The sequence below is a fragment of the Pempheris klunzingeri genome, chromosome 11 (assembly GCF_042242105.1).
Source record: "Pempheris klunzingeri isolate RE-2024b chromosome 11, fPemKlu1.hap1, whole genome shotgun sequence".
Classification (NCBI taxonomy): domain Eukaryota; kingdom Metazoa; phylum Chordata; class Actinopteri; order Acropomatiformes; family Pempheridae; genus Pempheris; species Pempheris klunzingeri.
Window position 1 is genome coordinate 14,303,962 of NC_092022.1, and position 16,050 is coordinate 14,320,011.

The 16,050-nt window shown below is 41.1% G+C and overlaps 1 protein-coding gene across 2 annotated transcripts; it reads left to right on the forward strand.

Moving 5' to 3' along the window:
* Positions 1-3,329: 3,329 nt before the first annotated feature.
* Positions 3,330-14,351, forward strand: samhd1 (SAM domain and HD domain 1). Of its 2 annotated transcripts, none has more exons than XM_070839349.1 (16): positions 3,330-3,610; positions 3,794-3,860; positions 5,987-6,059; positions 6,664-6,824; positions 7,044-7,159; positions 7,319-7,389; positions 8,407-8,583; positions 9,354-9,454; positions 9,576-9,684; positions 9,788-9,879; positions 9,990-10,105; positions 11,780-11,919; positions 12,281-12,376; positions 12,521-12,625; positions 12,804-12,941; positions 13,974-14,351. In XM_070839349.1, the coding sequence occupies exons 1-16, from the start codon at positions 3,445-3,447 to the stop codon at positions 14,118-14,120; spliced, it is 1,875 nt and encodes a 624-aa protein (XP_070695450.1). In that variant the 5' UTR covers positions 3,330-3,444; the 3' UTR covers positions 14,121-14,351. The 2 variants fall into 2 exon arrangements, with proteins under 2 accessions (XP_070695450.1, XP_070695451.1); XM_070839350.1 differs by having other exon boundaries at positions 8,407-8,562.
* Positions 14,352-16,050: the final 1,699 nt, after the last annotated feature.

The window sequence follows — 16,050 nt, forward strand, 5'->3', positions numbered from 1 at the left end:
CAGATAACAAGTCTGATGTCAGTTGCACAGGCCTCTGAGGTTATCTGACCTTACAACAACTACAGTGTAACAAAGTGATAACTGTCCGCAAAGAAATCATCTTAAAACATCCATGACCTCAAAACCAGAAAATCTATGATGATAACACAACGAAGGAGCTGCTGATAGTGGCACGGTTCTTATGTCCTCATTTTGGACTGGAGAAGAAAACACAACTTTAACTCATCTTGCTACAAACCACCAATGACCATACAACCACAGATGATCAACCCCATTTGTTAGCAAACAGTTCTGCATACACCTCCTAAAAAGGCTGAACAACTTCATCTCCTTAGAGAAAATCTTTGACGTGATTGTCCAGTTCCCAGGTTCCCTCTGTTGGTGCTCATTTCTGATTCTGATTTCTATCCAGGTTTATCTCATAAGTCATGACATAAGAGAAATGAGCACATAGTTGATCACAGGGTTCAGCACATCGTGTTTTATGGGATCACTCCCTATAAAGCAAACTGAACGCTAAAGACTTGAGCAACAGTGTCATCTTGTGGCCATTTGATATAGTTGCCCTAAAAGTACCCACTACATACCCATGTATTTAGTGTAAGGTGAAATAGTTTGAACCTCTCATAGAACATGGTGTTAAAATACCCTCTGACAGATTAATGTCTGGCCTGGTGCCACTGATTATAAAATATGTGTGTTGTAAAATATGTGGAAAAAATTATTCCACATTCTCTATAGCTGCTGTCTGTCTGCTACAGCACAGCAAAGCAGTAAACACACACAACAAACACATTTATAACAAACAGAATATGAAAGCTTGTTTGGGCGCCTGAAAAGCATGAAAATCACTGAAAAATTACCAAAAATCAACAAAAAATTTGTTTGTTGTTTTTTTCTCTGTGATATCCTTATGATAGGGGCAAGCTGTAAAGCACTGTCCATGCCTGTAATGAAGTCTCATTCAAATTGTGTTTTTTTAATAAAGTCCAGGTCCTCTGGCAGCACCAGGCCGTGCTGTTCATCACCAGCTTCAGGCCATTGTCTTCCACCAGGTAGTCAAACATGGCCAGTGAGGCAGTCTCATGCTGCAGCAGAAACAGACAGATTACGTTAAAATGGAAATGTGAATTTAAAAATTAAAGCACAATGACTCATCACTGAAATGGAAAGAGCTTATCTTACTTGAATGGAAACAAACCTGAACACTTGTCTTATCTTGCACGTTTGTCGGTCAACCAAATTGCTTCCTTTGAGGTGTGTTATGATTGCGTGTCTGGGCTACTATGTTGTTTGTGTCTCCTAGATTGCCAAAAGGTTTTCAGAACTGGAAGGTACCTGGCCTTTAGCTGCTTTAGTATCCTGAGGTCCAGCGATCTGTTCCTTAAGTGTGAATTAATGTGGAAATCTGGTTAGAAGTTATTTTGACTTTGGGTGAAGTTTGAATAGAGGCTCTTGTGGTAGCACTACTTCTTGTGAAGCAATCCACCTCTCTATATGCAATAAGAAACTAATAATATAATAATATATCACTATTTCGCACAGTACTCATAGTATATAGCTCAGCTTGTCAAAGACAAACTTTGTGTACCGTTTGCTAATTGTATTAAAACTAATTATATAATTATATGTAATGGGCCTGTAAAGGGAAACATACCAAAGGATATTTGAACCTTTTAATATTAGTGCTACTGAGGCAGACGGATAATAGACTGTGCCTGCTCTACAGGAAATAAAGCCATTTTTCTCTTTGTTATGTAACTTTGTGCAGTTAAATTTCTCCAACACCAGTAAATCAAATCATCGGAGGAACCCATACGCTGGTCTTTTAGTCAAGTACTTAGGAGTGATTATGATTCAGTTGGGTATCTAGTTGCTAATTAAATTCTTCAACAAGTTTTTCTTGTTTACTGAGACAATCATGAGATGATCTAGAGCACCAAACTGGTCAGATGCAGACACACAGTGCTGATTACACGCTAAATGTGTTCAGATTAAACGCTTCACTATAGGAAACTGTTTCAGCTCCCATCAACAAAAAAATCAGTTTTCCGTCGTCTTTCCTCCTCTTCTCTCTCCTTCTTAATTTCTCGTTTCCTCCTCCTGTGTTCCTTTGTTTACCTTCTCCTCCCTCTGTGTCTCCTCTCTGTCTGGGCCAGACTGTCTAGTGTTTGCTGACGTGATCACAGTTAATCACAGTATCACCACAGCAGGTTGTTCACAGTTTTTTAAATGTAAAATTCATCTTCAAAGTCCATCTATAAGTAATAAAACATCTATTCCAACACATACATGTACATGGTGCATGCTATTAAGGCTGCAACGACAAACCAAATTGTAGGTAACTTTTGCAATTTTCAACTCATCAGTTGTTACACTTAGTATTTAGTTAATGTCATTCTGTCTCTCCATATTGTGATGACACCTCTGCTACATCTGTGTATATGAACCTTATTGCAGTGGGTTGGGCGATAAGATGATATGTAGAGTTAGACTATATGAATCCAGCAGGCCCAGCAGAGGTTGTACTTCCTGCGACAGCTCAGGAACTTTAACCTGCCGCAGGAGCTGCTGATCACGTTCTACTCACTGTCTGGTTTGGGTTGGCCACCAAACAGGACAGGAACAGACTGCAAAGGACAATCAGGTCTGCAGAGAGGATAATTGGGGCCGATCTGCCCTCCATCCAGGACTTGTACCTGTCCAGGGTCAGGAGGAGGGCAGGTAACATCTCTGCAGACCCCTCACACCCCGCACATAAACTCTTTAAACTCCTCCTGTCTGGTAGGCACTACAGAGCACTGTACGCCCAAACCACCAGACACAGAGACAGAGACTGTACATAGAGAGGTAAGTTTCACCAGAGTCAAATTCCTTGTTTGCTTGTACAAACTTGGCCAATAAAGTTGATTCTGATTCTGATTCTGATTCTGATTCTGATTTTGATTCTGATTCTGATTGAACATACATAAGAAATTCTGACTCATTCTGGCTCAAGTAAATTGATAAATTAGTCTATTTTTCTTCATCAGAACTCCATTCTTTTTGCTCTGAAACATAATTTTCACCTTCATGTTTTGGTAATAAACTTTACACGCAAGATAATCAAGCATTAAATTAAATTAAATGTGAGGACTCGACTAAATCAGTACATTTTGTTGGGTGAGAAGGAGGTAACTCCAAATCCCCAAGTTTCGAGCAAGGTTTCAGCAGACTCTTATTTTGAAGGCAGGGCCCGGAGGCAGAGTGCGTGTGTTTCCGGTTTAGCGTCACTCGCCGGCTGCAGAAACAAAAACCCGGGTCTTTTTCTACCCACAGTCAGAGTGTCTACTATGCAGAATCTGCTGGTCAGCTGCCACTGTCGACGTGGAAAACTTTGCTGGAAAATTTGCGTGTCTCACCGCTTCTTGTCAACCGAAATTACCGCCTTTTTGACAGATCAACATGGCGAACCGCAAACGACTGTTTGAGGAGGGTTTGACCCCCAACAGCGGCTTCAAAACGCCGGAGAAGAAGGTCTCCAACCAAGACTACATGCGATGGGGAGTGGAGGAAACGTGTCGGTACCTGCGAAAAGCTGGTCTTGGAAACTGGGAGGACAAATTTAGAGGTTGGTTTTGTTGTTTTTATATTTATTTATTTATTTATTTATTTATACTCCTAGGCTGTGGAGTCTCATTGTTGGTCTTGACGCAGTAGGTCAGTTGATGCTGTTAATGATGCCACACTGCTGTCCACATGTGTAGTTTTGATAAATAAATTAACATCATGTCATCTGTGCTTTGTGGTCCAGAACAAAAAATCACAGGTGTCGGTCTGCGGTATCTCACTGATGCTGATTTGGAGAAGATTGGTGTAGAGTAAGTGTGTCCTCATGTTAAGCAGAGTTGTGGAAATGTGAAATGTGACTATGTGACTGAGGATACTAACTATTGTGTTAAAGGCAGGGTATGCAACACCAGAGAAACTAGGAAGTGTAGCCTGATTCGACTGACAAACGGTTCCTATAAAAGCCATATAAGTCATATAAAGTCAAGCAAAACAGGCATCACTAACGTAACATTGCCTTTAGCTCTACTCAGAGGCTCCACAGATGTTTGGCCAGCGCACAAAACAAGCCCCTGTTGGGGGAACACAGATGTGTGCTTAATGCTGGTAATTTGCAGCTGTTGTCCACACATTCTCTGCCATCCTTGTGCCACTGGCTTGCTAACTTTAGCGCTACGTCTGCCTAGCCTTGTGGAGGACGCTGCTCATTGGCAGAGAGAGCGCCAATACCATGGATGTATTGTAAGTACTGAATATCGGACCACCTCTTAACCTCGCCTTAAAAAAATTCCGGAATTGCAACACAAAATCCACAGCGGCCTAAGAAGCATTTTCTCCTTACACCACCTCTGTAAAAGAGACGTCTTTAAAATTGCTGACAGGACACCTCCATCTATAAACGCAGTCATTATTACTCTTTGTATTGTATATTTTTAAGCCAGGGGGGTTCAGAATGATGTCACCGCTGTAGCCCACATACATACGGACTGGGACAAAGGCATGATGGGAAAAACAAATTCAATTCAAAACATACAAATTCAGGTATAACCTGGTAGCTAGAAACTTTTCTTGGTGTTCGCACTAGATGAGTAATTCTCATTGGACTGAATAGGTGCCTTTGGTATCCAGTCCAGCAAATATTCAATTCAATTCAATTCAATTCACTTTTATTGATCCCCCAAGGGGGGAAATTCCATTTTTTACAGTGGTGGGGGAAAGTGGGGAGGAAAACAGGAGGAGAGAGAGGGGAGGAGAAAAAACATGCGACACCAGACTGTACTCGTGTGGAGTGCAGTGTGGGACCGGTAAAAAAAAAAACCTCAGCACAAATTTTAGCACATCACATGACAATAACAACATTGCAGCAGGGGAGGGGAAAAGGGGAGTGTAGAATTTCCAGCACCGCAGGAGGCAGGCCGCGGGCTACAGCCCCGATAGGCGAACCCTTGGACCATGCCCCTCGTGCTGGAGGGGTGGAAACTGGCGAAGGCGTTGGATGCAGGGCAGGAGTAAGTCCTGATGTGTTTGTTCATCAGTTCCCAAAACCCGCCTCAGTTCATTCGCGGTCGTCAGCGATAACATGGTGGTTGCCATGGAGACATCCCTGGTCTGGTTCCAGACAAGCCAACAAGCACCAGGTGGATGGGGGTGGGATGGGGAAGAGCGTCCCAGCTGCAGTGAACTCAGAGGGGAGATTGTTCCAGCAGTGACCTTGGCCAAGGCCACATCTTAGGGGAGGCCGATTCAGATTAGATTATTTGGGTTAGAGCGAGACAGCCGTATTCAATAGACTTGGCTTACTCTATTGTCCATTCTGGTCACTCAATCGATCCAAACGATCCAATCCTTTCTGCAGAGCCGAAAGCTTCCCAAGATGTTATCTGTGCGGTTGAGGACCGCGGCCGCGGCCTGAGCCCTGCCTAAGCCCTCAATCATGGTCGGCAGCGGAGTGGGGCCCTTGACTGCTGCCACCGTCTTCCAGTTTTGACGATACATCAGTGCAAAGCATAATCCAATCAGCAGAGCACCAATTATCATGGATCCAAGCAGATAAACATCTTCCACGTCCTCAATGGACAGGTCCGCCAGGCACATGGTCCTCCACTTATCCCACGAGTCGACCGTGTAGCCAGCTGGAAACGTTCCTTGAGGGCATGCCGGTTCCCCAGGCACCGCTCTTCTGGTGCTGAAAATTTTATCAACTGCATGGAGAGACCAGTTCACTAATTCCATTGTTAAGGTTTAGGGTTTTAGAGAACAGTGCAGAGAGAGGCTCCTAGACGAGACAAGACTGAGAGCAGAGCAGGAAGAGATAAGAGATATGACAAACTGTTTCTAAAATAAGTTGCATACCCTGCCTTTAATAGGGTTACTTGAATGTGTCACACCTTTCTGTGTCTTTCACTCCTCTGATTCTCCATTTTTTCATTCTGTCCAGGTACCTTGGTGCCCGGCTGGAAATCCTACACTGCGTCAGGAAGCTGTGGCAGATAGAAGCAGCGCCAAATAAGGTAACAACTGTATCCCAGCGTCACAAGGCTGCAGAGATACAAAAGACATAATAGAATAAAGAAGACGGACTTGTGGGATAAATGGCGAGGACGTGTGACGAGATATCATCTTATCATTCCCCCTCTTTTTGTTCCCAGCTCAGGGGAAGACTGTGTGCTTTGAAATGAAGAAAAGACTAGTTCCTCCTAGATCACTTTTTCTTCTGAGACTTTCAGAGACGCCTTAGCAAGGTTCAAGTCTTTCCAGTTTAATGACATTTTTATTCAATTCAGATATGCTCTTTCTTTTAGGTCACTTTTCATATCACATTTGTATTATGTAAACTACCCTTATTTTGATTAAATGTTCTTTGCTTGATTCTCTACTTGATTGTATGCTATAAAGACCTTTGTCTTTTTCTTCTAAAGAAGACGATCATGATGATAATTATCATTGTATATTAGTAGTATTACATGCGTTTCTATCCTGGTTTCTTTGTTGAAAAATGGCTTCAAACTCATCTGCGACCCAAAGGCAAACCTAGACTGCATATTGGCACTTATTAATGGTGATACAAGTGTCTCTAGTGTTTGCTCAGCTGTTTGTTGTCCTGTCCTCTGACAGGTGTTTAATGATCCCATCCATGGTCATGTGGAGTTACACCCTCTCCTCATCAAAATCATCGACACACCTCAGTTCCAGAGACTACGAAATCTCAAGCAGCTTGGAGGGACCTACTTTGTTTTTCCAGGAGCGTCCCACAATCGCTTTGAACACAGCATTGGGTGTGTCCTCGTTTTCTTTTGCTCCACTTAATTAAGCCTCACCTCGATGTACACGATTATACCTTAGGGTAAATTCACCATACAAAAACTGAAAGTTTTAGAAATTGTTTGACCAAATGTTTCATAAACTTTATATCTGATTATTTCTTCATCATGTTTTGTGGTATTTTCATTGTGTATCCGGTATTGACAGAGTTGTCTTGTTGTGTGCTGGTACAGGGTGGGTCATTTGGCAGGACGACTTGTACAAGTTTTAAACGAGAAGCAGCCAGAACTCCTCATATCTCGCAGAGACATCCTTTGTGTGCAGATCGCAGGACTCTGCCATGACCTGGGTGAGTGGTACACCGGTCCTCACACATTAGGGGTTTTAACCTCTGGGTTTGGGCATGAGTGAAGATGGAAGTAAATTTATGATTATTATCCGGACAGGAAGTTCAAAATCCATAATTTTTAGTATTATTAATCCCCACCTCCCCTCGCCCCCTCTCCAGGGCATGGACCATTTTCTCATTTGTTTGATGGGATGTTCATCCCCAAAGCACGTCCAGGAATTACTTGGAAGGTAAGAAACTGCGCGACACATTATCTACATCCACGTTTTGTTGGCCTCTTCTTCTTTAGTCCTCTGACTAAACTCCCACTTGCTAATTCATTTCCTCTGACACACAAAAGGAATATGATGTAGACATCTGCAGTGCTGTGGTTTCAAACTGCTGCTATGATTATTCTGAAAACTTTTTGGCAATCTAGGAGACAAAAGCAACATAGTAGCCCAGACATGCAATCATGACACACCTCAAAGGAAGCAATTTGGTTGCAAAGAGCATGATTCCTCCTTTCCAGTGCTCTTAAAATGCTGTATGTGGTGTTTGGGGGGGAAAAAATGGAAAACGGCAGACTAAGTCATAGTAACCACTGTTCAGAAAAGGCTTTGTGCTTTGTGCTTGCTATTTTTGAAAGCAACTGGAAAATCCCATGAGCTCTGTCTTAGTCTCTCGCTGTGGAGAAAAGCTGGAGCACTTTTATCTACCATATTATGTCATCCACTGCAACCTTCAGACTTTCTTTATATAAAAATCAGTGGGGAGTCCAATAGACTTAACCTGTTACTATGCTGGACACGTAATTCTCCAATAGGTGATCTAGTCTTAAAACTGCCTGGATCTACAATTCTTGATTTTAACAATACAGACACACGCTTTACCAGATGTTGTAAAGTTTTATAGCAATAAACAGCATCTTATTTTACAGAGGCAGTTGTAATTACTGTACACCAAGGGTGTTGTACAAATCAATTATAGTCACCTGGCTTGTAAGCAAGACAGTTAAGGGTTTAGATAGTGAAAGAACTGTACAGCTCAGAATGACAAGTGCCACTGATAAGAAACACTAAGCACACAGTCATTATGTTAGTTAATATGACAGACCTGCGACCGACAAACGTGCAAGATAAGACAAGTGTTCAGGTTTGTTTCCATTCAAGTAAGATAAGCTCTTTCCATTTCAGTGATGACTCATTGTGCTTTCATTTTTAAATTCACATTTCCATTTTAACGTAATCTGTCTGTTTCTGCCGCAGCATGAGACTGCCTCACTGGCCATGTTTGACTACCTGGTGGAAGACAATGGCCTGAAGCTGGTGATGGAGCAGCACGGCCTGGTGCTGCCAGAGGACCTGGACTTTATTAAGGAACAGATTGCTGGACCTCAGGATACTACAGCAGCTCAAGGCCAGGTACCCTCCAGTTCTGCCCGTGTGCATAAGTCCTTAGCATCATTTCTACAACAGCCAATGTCTGCTTTGTATATGAAGTACGTCATTAAACCATCCATAATACATTCCAACTTTCCTTGGACTCTCATGCAGTCTCGCACTACTGTAACCGTGTACATGTAGTTTATAGTAATTTCATCTAGATATAGAAAAATCTGAAGGCTTGTTCATTGTCAACAGATTACAGTCTGTGCAAATGACAAAGTTATTCCATCTCATAACACTGAAAGTAATTATGACACAGCCTTCAGGAAAAATGGCATCAACATACCACTTCTGTGCTTATGATCCAATATCAGACTACATTCTTGCATTGGAATTAGGAGAAATACATAATTTTAGTAAAAATCTAATTATTTTAGTGGCATGTAATGAATATGTTTTCAGCATGTAAAAGGATCTACAGGTTTGTGGTAAATGCAGTTAAAAAGTGAAATTCATCACTTTACATCACATGGGTTAACAAGAGAGGTGCCACTGTAGTAATGAAGGCTTGTCTACTTATTTATATGCATGTATCTTCAATCAAGCCCACACGCTTGTGCATAACAGTGTTTATGTTTGCCTATCTTTTCGCTTTTTTTTTTGTCCTTGTCTTAGCTGGATGTCTGTTTTTATCATCATGTACAGTTGTTGGTGCTGTGTGAAAACACTGAGAGCCACTGGAAACCACAGTCAAATTCCTCGTATGCTTAAACGTGTGTTAACAACAAAGCTGATTCTGATGTCGCTTTTGTCTGTGGTCTGCACAGTGGCCATATAAAGGTCGTTCAGAAGAAAAGTCCTTCCTCTATGAAATCGTGGCCAACAAACGAAATGGTATCGATGTGGACAAGTGGGACTACTTTGCCAGGTAGGGCTTATTGATCTGTCAGGTTCTTTGATAATAATTTCAAATTATATACTGAATATTCATATTTTTCTGTTTTTATTACGTATCTTTCCAAATGTTTCTTTGCTCTCTTCTAACTCAGAGACTGCTACCACCTGGGCATCCAGAACAACTTTGACTATCGCCGCTTCCTGAAGTTTGCCAGGGTGTGTGAGGTGGACGGGCAGAAGCACATATGCACGAGAGACAAGGTGCTGAATTTTTTTATGTCTGCTTTTTGATCAGCTTTTAAAACAGCAATCCATTTATCTGATTGCCTTATTGTGACTAACATGGAGGTTATTCCTTGAACAGGAGGTGGGTAATATGTACGACCTGTTCCACACAAGGAACTGTCTCCACAGAAGAGCCTACCAGCACAAAGTGGGCAACATTATAGAGACCATGTGAGTAGCTAATCGCTGTGATGCAGCGTGTTATCTTTGCGCTTCTTGTCTTGTATGGTACACAGCAAAATGTGCTCAGAAGTGATGATATGTTGGTTACGATTATGCAGGATCACAGAGGCCTTTTTAAAAGCAGACCAGCACATCCAGATTGAAGGCTCAGGAGGGAAGATGTTCACTCTCTCCACAGCCATAGATGACATGGTGGCCTACACCAAGCTGACAGGTCAGTAGATACCACTGTGTTCTCACATTAAGACACAGAGTGGAGAGGCCGACTCGATTCGTCTGTGCAAATACTTTAATATTAGGAGCATATTTCTATATAGTGCCCTGCAATATAGCGAAGTATACAAAACATGTACAGTCCTCTTTATAGAAAAATATAAAGGACCATGTGTCACAGCCCAGCTCTTGGCTTGAATGAATGGGAGACACAGGAATAAATGAAACGGTAAAATAATTCATTTCCAACAAAATAAGCAAAAACAAACAGATGGATGGGGAGCATCTGTAAAGTCAGTAGCTTAAGGAGTGGATGGGTGGAAATGTGCTGCAAACAAAGCGGTAACCATCACCCACACAACAAAGAAGTGCAATGGAAGGACATCTGGCAGGTCTGGCTGCCACTCTGCCAAATATCAATGTGGCACAACAGATCCAGGTGTGTCCCATGCTAACTAAGCTCTTGGTGTGGTTCTGCAGCCCGGAGGGGTGTACTTAGAAGCAAGATTAGCAGGTTAGTGAGGAATGTTGACGTGGTTTTCATTGTCACGAAGGTGGCACTCCTTTAATCTGGCTCGATCACCATGGTTATGTTCACATTATGTTCAGAGGTTTGGCTTAAATCGCCTGTGAAAAGCGCCACCTTCTTTTTCCCAACAATAGTCTCTGAACACTGCAGCTCAGCCCTAACCCTTTTCCCGTCAATGCAAATCAAGATTCAAACTTGTTGAGCCGTACATTAAAGTGATGTCTCTGAACAAAGTCAACATTACACACGCTGAACAATGTCACACAACGGGTCATCCTCACTCTGACAAGATGATGAAGGCTCAGCAGCTACAAACCTCTGTCGGTCAGGTTTTTATGTTATGCTCCGCTGCTTAGAAAACTGATTAGTGTATTGGTATTTATCGCAGATAGTATTTAATCATTCAAATTCATTTTATGTTGGTCTGGTCAAACACTAAAGTGATTTCCTCCTTTTTTATGGGACAATGTCGGACCTAAATGCACTAGAGTCTGTTTAAGTGTGCTGTATTAAATGCACAATGTGCAGCTGCTACACTGAGTGGTAAAATAAATACATTCACTTATTCTGCAACATTACTCTCGCCTTATTATTAGTTGATTAGTATTATTAGTAGCTGGGATAACTGACACCTGTTATCTCTGTTTGGGAGTTTAAGGTTTGTCGAGCCAGCTAGCACGAAGAAAGCCTGGCTATGTTGAACTTGCTTCGTAGTACAGCCCCCTGGAGACACAAAGCAAGCAACAGCAGAGTAAATCAAGCAAAGGAGCTGTCACACCATGAATATAAATCAATTAACATTACAGCCAAATTTTCCAAAATATTTGTGAACAAACATAAACTCTCATCGTTACCTATTAATGTAAAAAGGTTGAATCTCCATTTGCCAATATAATGTAGCAAAGTCCTCATTTTTTTCAAATTCAGTGAAATCGAGGGGACTTGTAAATATTTTGACACTTCACATATTGATCGTTCTCCCTCTGTTGTTTGCTCGATTGAAACTGGTTACTTGTGGTCGGTCGTCACCAAGCTGGCATTAAGTACAATGTGCAGACAGGATCAATGAAGGATCAAAGTGACTTTTCACTAAGTAAACTAGACTATTTGCGTTTGTCCCCTACTAATTTTGTGTTTGTCCTGCAGATCATGTGTTTGAACAAATACTGAACTCCTCCTCCTTGGAGCTGGCTGAGGCGAGGAAGATACTTCACAACATCATCTGTCGGCGCCTCTATAAATGTGTGGGCCAAACCCAGGCAAACGAACCCTTTCAAGTCACCCAGGTGTGTGTTCTTTATATACCTGTATGGTAACACACACGTGTTTGTCACAGCAGACATCGTTGGCAAAGATTTTATTTTTGTAGTCATGACAGTTGTTGTCCCATTTAACATGTTCAACTGCTATGAGAATGGTAGAGCTGGGTGTATTTAGAGCAATCTTTTAGTTCATTGTTGATGTATTGATCGATCTAATGAGCTTCCTGATTATAAATGAAACGAAAAATCTGAGATTTAATTGGTTGTAAAGATTAGATTTGAGCTAAGAAATTGCTCATCTTGTGGTCTCATGCAACGTCCCTGCTAAGATTAAATCAATCATATCTAATGATTCCTCCACTTCTGACTCTTTCTCCTCCACAAGGACAAAATTCACAGCTGGGAAGCAGATCTGGCTCAGTCCATCCCTCAGGGTGGCGTCCAGAGTGCCAATCTGCAGCCGGAGGACTTTGTAGTTAACGTGAGTTCTTAATGTAAATACTTACTAGCTCTAATGCTTTTCTTGTTAATTAATATATTTTTGTTATGAATTCCATCTCCACTGTAAGCTAATGCCTTTAACCTTTGTGGCCTACTGCACTAAAAACTCTCCCTTCGCTTATAGGTAATTTTTATGGACTATGGGATGAAGGAAAAAAACCCCATCAACAATGTGCGTTTCTATTGCAAGGACAACGTAACCACAGCCATCCAGATTCGCAAGAACCAGGTCAGAGCCGAAGCACAGAACCACAGAATTCAAATCTTAATCTTTCGCTACATGAGCCATACGCACATTTTTTTTTTTTTTCCTTATGAGCATTTCCTTCTTATTGCACAGAAGAATTTTGTCACTGCCTCAAATTGATACCTCAAAATAAATGCTGTGCTGCTGTCGTTCTTGTCAGGTGTCTAAACTTCTTCCAGAGCAGTTTGCTGAGCAGCTGATCAGGGTCTACTGCAGAAAGACCGATGACAAGAGTCTGGAGGCAGCCAAGAAGCACTTTGTCCAGTGGTGCATGAACATGAACTTCTCGAAGCCTCAGGTAATGTTTACTGTAGTGATAAGTTGTACCACAGTGTTTTTTATGCCAACATGGGCTTAGTGTGGTTTTCAGTACTGTATCATGTTTGCTCAGATTAGATCACAGAAAAGTTATTTACTGAAATTAATGCTGCAGTTTATCAGCATTTTCTACCAAATGACATCAGAGAGCCAATAATGCCTCAGTTCAGTGTACGAGTTGAAAGAAGTGTCAGGCTCTTGTGCAAACACTGCTGGGATGAGTTTTTCTTTTCTTCTTCTTTTTTGTTAAGTGCTGCCTAAGTAGCACAGATAACAACAAGCCTGCACAACCAAACTTAAAAGAACCTCAAAAGAAGTAAAAAGAGACTGTAATGGAAAACTAAGGGTTGGAATCCATTGCAGAAAATGTTTTTTGATATTCGTTTTTGTAATGTTAAGAGATTGTAATTGTTGAATCTTTTGATGTAAAACATTTGTTTAGTGAGGCGCTGCCACCCTCTTGTGGCAGGAGACGGTAAATCAGTGTCTACATGAACTTATCATTTAGTGGCCGGCAGGTTTGAACCTTGAACCTTCTTGTGTGGAGTTTGCTTGTGTGGGTTTTCTCCGGGTCTTCCAGCTTCCTCCAACAGTCCAAAGACATGCAGGTTAATTGGAGACTCTAAATTGCCTGTAGGCGTGAGTGAGAGCGTGAGTGAGAGCGTGAGTGAGAGCGTGAGTGAGAGCGTGAATGGTTGTCTGTGTCTGTGTCGTCCCTGCGATTGACTGGCGTCCAGAGCGTAACCCGCCTAATGTCAGCTGGGATTGGTTCCAGCCCCTCACCACCCATTAGGATAACAGGTGTAGACAATGGATGCATGCTTAAATTCTCTCTCCAGTCCGCATAACAATACTGGGCAGGAATGTGAAAAGTTAAGTTGCAGAGTGGATCGCTTGCTGAGGTAGAATCAGTTGTCTGTGTCAGTAATAATGTCAGTAATAATGGCTTATGTTTTTTGTTTTTTTTTGCGGTGTACACTCTACACTGCTCTTCTTACTTATTCACACACAGGATGGAGACATAATAGCACCTGAATTGACTCCTCTAAAAGAAAGCTGGGTGAACCGTGAAGGCGAGGATGGTGAAGAATGCAGCTCCGCAAAAGTAAACTGTGTTCGAGTTAATGGTCAAAAAGTCAAATATCGGCTCGATTTTTAAGTAAGAGGAAGAGTGCAAATGCCCCTCTGTTACACATATGGTGATGAGAAAGTGTTGAGTGAAGAGAAAAGTTGTGTTGAGGATTCATTAATGCATATTCGGGGTGTGTACTCAGGGAATTCACAGACATGGGCCCCTCTTCAATATTATACACTTTTATTTTTAGTAGTTTTTTTTTTTTTTTAATTTGGTCATTTTTAATCAAGTTTTTCATTTCAAACTCTCAATTTGGAGCTGCAGGTGTCAGATTTTTAAGCTGAATTATTGTTGAAGACCATGTGTTACTATCAGGTTACTATCATGTATTTACATTGTGAACAATAAATCAGTCAGTCAGTTAAAATGTTTTACTCTGAACATGGTATATTAGCTGATGTGTTGCAGGGCTTTCTTTTATTCAGCTTTTAAAAGAAGTATGTCAAATCTGCAGTCAAAAGTTACCATACATAAACAGTTTGACATTTAAAGTGAGTATCTTTACGTGGGATTGTTTGGAAATTTGATTTGATCTTATTTTGAATGTATTTGTTTTTCAGGTCGAGTTTTTATGTAGAGTGTACTTTATTTATTGTTCCTACAGTAAGTAGCTCAGGTTGACCATTGGTTTATTTCACTTTATACATCTGTGCAACTCTTAAGGGTAGTCTGGATACCTTTTTTTAAATGTTTCCTCTCACCAAAATGTGATGCAGCCCCATAGCTGGGGGTTTTTCAATTGATCTTGTATGAAAATATGTTTGAAAGAATGTAAAGGAAAATCTCCCAAATGGTGTGAGAGGATCCTGTAGATATTGACACCATTGAAACGGGTTGAAAACAATTTGAAAATAAAAAAATATTCTCTCAGTTGTCTCCTCCTGACATTGAACTTGCTGAACACCACAGGACACTGTGCAGACTAGAGATGGATGTTCAAGGAAATGTTTTGTTGAGCAGGAAGTTGGATCTTGTCTCCTAATAGCGCTTTTGTGACCAAGTCCAAGGGTGATGTGCGAGTAGCAGAAGTGTTTAACGTAAACCATAAAGGGACACAGTCAGTGTAGTACATGATAGAGTACATTTTAGTGCACCGAGATGTTAAATGCACTGAAAGATAGAATCAGTGATTTAGACTACTTTCAGAGAACGGTATGGGTAAAAATACAGGACAAAGCTGACTGGATGCATTCAGTATGTAGGTGCTGGAGTGACGGCTGTGTTTTTTGTTACAGTTTCTCTTACTCCATCTGTCTCCTTATTCAAAACAGGCTATACACACTTTGTCACACTGGCATCAATTAAACAACTTGCATACAAACTCTCATAATAAACTAAAAGCAGACGTTTGTTAAATATTCTATACATATGCATTTAAACTGCACATGTACATTATTTAGATATAATGCAAACTGAAAAAAATATATAGACATCTTTAAGGCAGTAACAAAATCTGTCAGCTCTAAAATGCCGCACTGGACTATTTCTCAGCTGGGACCGTTAACTGCCAGATAACGGCTCATCGTGGAGTTACCACTGGACAGAAACAGGCTAGCTGTTTCCCTCTGTTCCCAGTACTTGTGCAAAGCTATAACTGATACTAACTTGTATCAGTTGTTATCTATCTATTATATTAATATTATCTATTGTTATTATCTATTATCTAGCTAACTCTCCGCCAGAAAGTGGACAAGCATATTTCCAAAAACGTCAAACTATTCCTTTAACAAACTGAGCAGATTGGGCAAATTAAGAATTCTATACACATTATAACATTGAAAAACAGTTTACTGACTATAAATCTACAGTTTAAACATTTTTCAACAGAATTTATCTTAATTCAGAACTTATGCAGTTGCACCCAAAACCAGAAAGATGTTTTATCACCAACTAGTGTCTGGAGAAATGCCTGGCGGACATGAGGTCATGTTTAGGTTTGTGGCGTTGCATTTTA

Coding starts and splice junctions, on each gene's coding strand:
- samhd1 (XM_070839349.1), top strand. CDS start 3,445: ATGGCGAACCGCAAACGACTGTTTGAGGAGGGTTTGACCCCCAACAGC. Junction 8,584..9,353: donor TACCCTCCAGTTCTGCCCGT/GTGCATAAGTCC, acceptor TGGTCTGCACAG/TGGCCATATAAAGGTCGTTC. Junction 12,626..12,803: donor TCCAGATTCGCAAGAACCAG/GTCAGAGCCGAA, acceptor CGTTCTTGTCAG/GTGTCTAAACTTCTTCCAGA.